Source organism: Coregonus clupeaformis, chromosome 4 (genome assembly GCF_020615455.1).
Source record: "Coregonus clupeaformis isolate EN_2021a chromosome 4, ASM2061545v1, whole genome shotgun sequence".
Taxonomy (NCBI): domain Eukaryota; kingdom Metazoa; phylum Chordata; class Actinopteri; order Salmoniformes; family Salmonidae; genus Coregonus; species Coregonus clupeaformis.
Window position 1 is genome coordinate 23,025,483 of NC_059195.1, and position 8,466 is coordinate 23,033,948.

Below are 8,466 nucleotides of genomic sequence, written 5' to 3' on the forward strand. Positions count from 1 at the left end.
TGGATTTCTCATTCATTAATCATAGTCATTCACAGACAGGCCAAAATACATCTCTGAAACAACATTTAACAGCTGTAACTCTACTCCTGAGTGGCGCAGTGGTCTAAGGCACTGCATCGCAGTGCTAACTGTGCCACTAGAGATCCTGGTTCGAATCCAGGCTCTGTCGCAGCCGGCTGCGACCGGGAGACTCATGGGCAGCGCACAATTGGCCCAGTGTCGTCCAGGGTAGGGGAGGGAATGGCCGGCAGGGATGTAGCTCAGTTGATAGAGCATGGTGTTTGCAACGCCAGGGTTGTGGGTTCGTTTCCCACGGGGGGCCAGTATAAAAAAAAATATTCACTAACTGTAAGTCGCTCTGGATAAGAGCGTCTGCTAAATGACTAAAATGTAACTGATCAATTAGGCTGTAGTATGGCAATATGATTATACTGGATTTGAAACGACAGTATGTTTTGGTTTTTGCCCTAGCACTACATAGCTGATTCAAATAATCAAAGCTTGATGATGAGTTGGTTATTTGAATCAGCTGTGTAGTGCTAGGGCAAAAACCAAAACGTTCACCCAAGGGGGGTGTACCCCAGGACCGAGTTTGGGAAACCCTGGCCTAAATGACAAGCATTCAGACAGACATGCAGTTAGACAGGCAGGATTTGGGTGCAGAGTTCAACACAGGTTCCGCTTGTCGAAAGCTGTAATAGCCCTGTGTGACACTTCCTCAACCAAAACATTTGACACCTCTTGTTTTCTCTTCAGGAAAGGAAAGAGTTTACTTACTATTTATTACTCACCACTCAGCTTCTAAAACTGTAGAAATAGAATGGGTTCAACCTAGCCAAGTCTGGAGTTCAGACTTAGAAGGCACCAGTGGCGGTCAGTGCCATTTAAGATGAGAGAGGACGCAATTTTATTTTCATGAGCATGGCCTTATTTCTATTACAGCATATTGGATGACTGTCATTCATATTCCATTCACCCAGTTCAGTGATTGGTTTAGGCTACTATATGATACTCTAATTTTCCCTATACCCATCATGAGGTTGCTACAACCTAGCCTATGAATGAAAGTTTACAACGTAGGTGCACACAGGTCGAGAGAAAGATTTGTGACAGACAGTGACACATGGACAGACAGTGACACATTCAATACCTGATATAGGGTGTAATCATTAGTCCAACAGTTGCAAACGAGAGTTTCTATTGACAAATTCAGGTATGTTTATCCCCGTTTTGTTCTGTTTGCTTTTTTCCCCCAACAGAATCGGCTGAATGAATACACAACTGATCACACGTAAACACAATTCCCTTTCATAGCAGCCACATTGTATTCCTTCTCGCATCTATGCACTCTCCTCTCACCTTTTCCCTTCGCTTGTGGACTTCAAAGCACAACACATCAGCTGTATGTGACCAGGCGAAAAAAACTTTCCAAGCCAAACTATATCATAACAGCTACACACAGCCTACATCGTTGTCACCATATTAGCTAAAGAAACGTCATAGTCAACATAGTTAATAGAACTAACGTGTTAGTAAACCCGCTACAATCATGCAGTAACGTTACAGTGTACGATCAGTAAGCAGTTTAGCACTTACAACGGCGGGCCCTGGTGGCAATACATTTGTAAAACTAAAAGCTTACCTTGACTTGGAAGAGTTCCAGTGTTGTGTTGGATAGTAATAGCCAGCTAGCTAACATAGCATCCCTCTGTTTGAGCAGGGTGTTTGAGTAGGCTAAACTAGCTAGCTGCATTTGCTGGCCAAGTAATTATATCTCTCTCTTGCTTCTCCTTTATTTTGGAAGAAATTAATTTGTTCAAAACTGTTCAACTATTGTCTTTCTCTCTATTTGAGTCACCTACTCACCACATTTTATACACTGCAGTGCTAGCTAGCTGTAGCTTATGCTTTCAGTACTAGATTCATTCTCTGATCCTTTGATTGGGTGAACAATATTTAAGTTCATGCTGCAAGAGCTCTGATAGGTTGGAGGACGTCCTCCGGAAGTTGTAATAATGACTGTGTAAGTCTATGGAAGGGGTTGAGAACCTCCTAGGTTTTGTATTGAACTCAATGTACCGAGAGGAGGACGGAAGCTAGTTGTCCTCTGGCTACACCATGGTGCTACCCTACAGAGTAGGGTACTGTAGACCTTAATTGCAAAATAGTGTGTTTTAATCAATTATTTGGTGACGTGATTATATTTAGTATAGTTTTATCTAAAAAGGATAACTTTTTTAATGTTTTACAATTTAAATGTTTATGAAATTCACTGAGGAGGATGGTCATCCCCTTCCTCCTATGAGGAGCCTCCACTGGAAGGCACATGATTACAGACATTGATTCAGCCATAGCATACAGTAAGCATTATTTTCCACAATGTTTTCATTGGCAACAATATTTGAATGCTCCAATCCAACATATTCCATGTGGGAGGAGATACACTCTCTCCAGCTGCATAGAGAATGGGAAAAATCGGTTGATGTGCCCTTGAGCAAGGCGCTTAACCATAATTTGCTCCAGGCGTGCCATACTACTATGGCTGACCCTGTAAAACGAAACATTTCATTGCACCTAGGTGACAATAAAAAAAATATATATTTTCATATGTCACGGGCAGGACCTGAACACTTGTTTCCCACAGGAGAAAACAACTTCTTAACCATTTAACCAAGAGACAAATCCCTGTTGTGCTGAAGGTGACAGTGATATTAAAGTCGCAGGCAGGGCTACTGCATCATGAAACCGTGAGCCTGACTCACGTCCGCTATATACAGTGGGGAAAAAAAGTATTTAGTCAGCCACCAATTGTGCAAGTTCTCCCACTTAAAAAGATGAGAGAGGCCTGTAATTTTCATCATAGGTACACGTCAACTATGACAGACAAAATGAGAAAAAAAAATCCAGAAAATCACATTGTAGGATTTTTAATGAATTTATTTGCAAATTATGGTGGAAAATAAGTATTTGGTAAATCACAAAAGTTTCTCAATACTTTGTTATATACCCTTTGTTGGCAATGACACAGGTCAAACGTTTTCTGTAAGTCTTCACAAGGTTTTCACACACTGTTGCTGGTATTTTGGCCCATTCCTCCATGCAGATCTCCTCTAGAGCAGTGATGTTTTGGGGCTGTCGCTGGGCAACACGGACTTTCAACTCCAAAGATTTTCTATGGGGTTGAGATCTGGAGACTGGCTAGGCCACTCCAGGACCTTGAAATGCTTCTTACGAAGCCACTCCTTCGTTGCCCGGGCGGTGTGTTTGGGATCATTGTCATGCTGAAAGACCCAGCCATGTTTCATCTTCAATGCCCTTGCTGATGGAAGGAGGTTTTCACTCAAAATCTCACGATACATGGCCACATTCATTCTTTCCTTTACACGGATCAGTCGTCCTGGTCCCTTTGCAGAAAAACAGCCCCAAAGCATGATGTTTCCACCCCCATGCTTCACAGTAGGTATGGTGTTCTTTGGATGCAACTCAGCATTCTTTGTCCTCCAAACACGACAAGTTGAGTTTTTACCAAAAAGTTATATTTTGGTTTCATCTGACCATATGACATTCTCCCAATCCTCTTCTGGATCATCCAAATGCACTCTAGCAAACTTCAGATGGGCCTGGACATGTACTGACTTAAGCAGGGGGACACGTCTGGCACTGCAGGATTTGAGTCCCTGGCGGCGTAGTGTGTTACTGATGGTAGGCTTTGTTACTTTGGTCCCAGCTCTCTGCAGGTCATTCACTAGGTCCCCCCGCGTGGTTCTGGGATTTTTGCTCACCGTTCTTGTGATCCTTTTGACCCCACGGGTTGAGATCTTGCGTGGAGCCCCAGATCGAGGGAGATTATCAGTGGTCTTGTATGTCTTCCATTTCCTAATAATTGCTCCCACAGTTGATTTCTTCAAACCAAGCTGCTTACCTATTGCAGATTCAGTCTTCCCAGCCTGGTGCAGGTCTACAATTTTGTTTCTGGTGTCCTTTGACAGCTCTTTGGTCTTGGCCATAGTGGAATTTGGAGTGTGACTGTTTGAGGTTGTGGACAGGTGTCTTTTATACTGATAACAAGTTCAAACAGGTGCCATTAATACAGGTAACGAGTGGAGGACAGAGGAGCCTCTTAAAGAAGAAGTTACAGGTCTGTGAGAGCCAGAAATCTTGCTTGTTTGTAGGTGACCAAATACTTATTTTCCACCATAATTTTCAAATAAATTCATAAAAAATCCTACAATGTGATTTTTTGGATTTTTTTTTTTTCCTCAATTTGTCTGTCATAGTTGACGTGTACCTATGATGAAAATTACAGGCCTCTCTCATCTTTTTAAGTGGGAGAACTTGCACAATTGGTGGCTGACTAAATACTTTTTTTCCCCCACTGTATACTATAGCTAATATTGATGTTACAGTATTCTACATGCTATCACTATTTAACTAGATGCTTACTCATAGCCTTGATGCTTATAAGGGAGCCTTGATTTTTATTGGGACTGTACAGCCCTCTATGAGGCTACACCCATACAGCTATTTACACACTGACAGCAAATGCCACACCACCATCTAGCTGTATGCAGCATGTGGGGTTAGAGGCATCACACAGTCAGACTTTCAAATCAGGACACAGCTTTATGTGTGAGATGAGATTAAATCATGATCAGCAACTCAAATGACATCTCAGGCTTAATTTGACCAGTTTCTCACAGCAGGAAATGTGAAATATTGTATGGATTATAAATCATGGCATTTTTTATAGGGGTTGATGCATTTTTTGTTAGGGGAAATCAAGTCTGACATTTTAAACCTTGCATAAACTAAACATTTGGATTTCCTACTGTACAACACATTTCCTGTAACAACAGGGTGATGAAATTAAGATCCTACACCTGTGACAAAGCTATTCTCCTCCTGCCTCAAGTACAAGATAGACAATTGCTTGGGGTGAGATAGGTAGAATAAGCAAAGATGGGGAGTAACTGCTTACATGTCATCTGATTACAAAAAAACAAAACCAGTTACATTACCAGCAAAAATATTGTAATGAGATTACAGATACTTAAGTAAAAAAAACTAGATGACACTTCTTGGATTCCTTTTAAATTCAGAAAGGATGTTTGCGAGAAGAAAAAAAAATATATATATTCCACCTTTCATATATATTCCTCAATGTCATTCAATTCAGCATTGAAAAAAGGGGCACGTTTAAATTTGCTCCACCTGAGCCAGTCTGACCACAAATCAGAGACCACTATGACACACCAAATGCGTTTGATGGATCCTTTTCGTGTTCTTCTATGTCTATTAAGGGGAAAGTAATCCAAAATGTATTGAAAGTAATCAGATTATGTTACTGAGTTTGGGGGTAATCCAAAAGTGATGTTACTTATTACAATTTTGGACAAGTAATACGTAAGTGTAACGGATTACATTTAGAAAGTAAACTACCCAACCCTGTATAAGGTAAGGTAAGATAAGGCCTTTAAAGTTTGTGACTGATGTGGAGAATTAGGCTACAGCAACCCTAGTCGGCAAGACGAATGTCATATAGCCTAGACTGCATGTTCATCATAACAAGTACATGACAGCAAAGAATACCACGAACAAATATTTCCAGCTGTTATATTGTAACCACTGTAGTTACAATATTAAAGCAATATGGTACAATATGTTGCATTTGGACACTCCTACTATAAAGCGACATGTTATCAGGCGATGCAGCTTCACGGAAGAGACTGTCTACATGCAAAGCAAACGCAGATGAACTGAAACTGCACAGTAAGTCCATAATAATTATGCATAACGCGTATTCAATCATTGATCAAAAACAGATCATGGCCATTGTAGGATATATTACCTCTACAATAACAACCCACATTTATTGTCTGACGTGTAGGCTACAATGTTGCACATTTGTGCTGCAACAGTTGGTTACTTACATAAAGCGAGGTGGCTGCTATTCGTACAATATCATATCACCCCGAGTTCCTATCAATTCCCTACATCACATTATATTATAATATTCTCACTAGTCTATTTACTAACTGCAGTAAGTTCTTTGGAAGCTTCCCTTTAAATTGCAAGTACCTGATATTCCTCCTCCGATCACTATAACGTCGTACGTGTTCGGTGCTGTCATGGTGTTGTTTTGCAGCTCTCTCTACCACTCTCTCTCTCGTTCTCTTTACGTCTGCTGACTGCCGTTCGCTCGCCTCGCTCGGTGCTGAACGCCAGGCGGACAGAGGATCGCATCTGTATTAAAAGCGGGGGAGACAGGCCCACTTGAGCCGACTCCGCCTACGGGTTGTAGCCTAGCCTACTCTACATGATATTCTTCTGATATGAGGGGTGAGAGAGAGACCATACATGCTCCTTGTCCTAGAACGACACCTGCTCCTTGCCTACTATAAAACAATAGGCCTACTGTATTATATGATTTGGACATTATACACTGAGATAGGCTAGTGTGATTGCATGCTTAGTAGCAATGTGTTGTTTTGCAATCCTGCACATGTAGACACTAATCCTGTAAAACAAGATTACAGTTACAGTATGCATGATACAGTATGAGGTGTTGATGTATTGCAGTATCAAGTATGCTAGGTTATGGAGGGTCGGTTTAAAGTCTTTCACCAGTGACCAGACATTGGTCAATGGTCACTATAGAAAGGCTAACATTATAGATTAGTTCTTATGCATGGAGAAGTAATGGCTGAACATTAGTCTTCATGACTGAACATGAGATAGCAATTAGATAGCAAAACATGAGCTAAGTGACACCATTATGTTATTTGTGATACATGTATAAGTTGTTATTCATACTGTAAATCATAGGCTATATAGGCCTACAGCTGTCCATAGAAATCTATTTACAATTGGGATATAGTCATTTCTGTTGCCCCCTTGTGGAAATATTTGGTCATTAGAACACTGTGAATATATGGCCTTTTTACTCTCTGATTATGAACATTTTACACTGCCATGGGGTCCAAAACAACCTCCAGCTAACTGAGCCCCTTCCTCTAGCCCTGGCCCCTCAGCGACTGTAGATCTCTGGGGTAACTAGTGGAGGTGTCTGGGGACCTTGCCCTACCGCCATACTAGCCTTTCATGGGGGATAACAATGAGCATTTTGCGCAGTATAGAGCAGTGTAGTGTAGAAATAGAGAGTGCGTAGGCAGAGATCTGTGTCCCTAGCGAGTGTCCAGTACAGTGTATTATATGATCCATAATGGGTATATTGTGGTTAATCATATAATCTGTGTTAGATCCCATATGGTTTAAGCTAGTAATAGTAAAGCTCCTCGCTACACAGCAAATCCTCCAGTGTTAGAATCAACATTGAAAGAGTGGGACCATATACACACTGGAACCAGTGTTAACACTTTGTATTCAGGATAAAAAGTTAATTGCTTTACCACATTTTTTGCAATATTACTTTAGTGCCTCGTTGAAAACAGGATGCATGTTTTGGAATGTTTTCACTGTCAATTAGGTTAGTATTGTGGAGTAACTACAATGTTGTTGATCCATCCTCAGTTTTCTCTTATCACAGCCATTAACCTCTGTAACTGTTTTAAAGTCACCATTGGCCTCATTGTTAAATCCCTGAGCAGTTTCCTTCCTCTCCGGCATCTGAGTTAGGAAGGACGCCTGTATCTTTGTAGTGACTTGGTGTATTGATACACCATCCAAAGTGTAATTAATAACTTCATGCTCAAAGGGATGCTTTTTTATATTTTCTTTTTTACCCATCTACCAGTTGGTGCCTTTCTTTGCGAGGCATTGGAAAACCTCCCTGGTCTTTGTGGCTGCATCTGTCTTTGAAATTCACTGCTCGACTGGGGGATCTTACCTTACAGTATGTGTGGGGTACAGAGATGAGGTAGTCATTCAAAAATCATGTTAAACACTATTATTGCACACAGAGTGAGTCCATGACACTTATTATGTGACCTGGTAAGCACATATTTAATCCTGAACTTATTTAGGGTTGCCATAAAAAAGGGGTTATACTTATTGACTCAATACATTTTATTTTTTATTTTTTAATATATATATATTTTTTAATTAAAGTTGTATTTATGTTCTACTTGTTTTTCCACAAACAAACAAGCAAAAAAACTTTGTACAGCATAAAAACAGTGAGCATGAATGACATCAAGACATATCCAACATAGCACACATACACAGTCAAATAGTATCTCACAAGCTACAATACAGAACTAAATGGATTCACAAGCATAAGTAATCACCTCCCAGTCTTAGAAACATGACAAATTGTAATTTCTACCAGTGATCCTAGCAAGCATTTGTTCATAACATGCTACCTCCAACATTGATTCTATCCACTGTTTCAGAGTAGGAGTGGCATGACCCTTCCAAATTCTAAGGATTACTCTAGCTGCTGTAACAATACAAACAGTGATCAGTGCAAATTCCTCATTTGTTACATTAGGTAATTCTGTTCTATCG

The 8,466-nt window shown here is 40.5% G+C and overlaps 1 protein-coding gene across 1 annotated transcript in view; it reads right to left on the reverse strand.

Annotated features, from left to right (window-relative positions):
• The window catches only part of mao (monoamine oxidase), a 78,328-nt gene extending 72,107 nt beyond the window's left edge, over positions 1-6,221 (reverse strand). The window contains exon 1 of the mRNA XM_041868435.1: positions 6,079-6,221. Coding sequence (XP_041724369.1) covers positions 6,079-6,130 — 52 coding nt within the window. The 5' untranslated portion in view covers positions 6,131-6,221. The remainder of the gene's footprint in view (positions 1-6,078) is intronic.
• Positions 6,222-8,466: the final 2,245 nt, after the last annotated feature.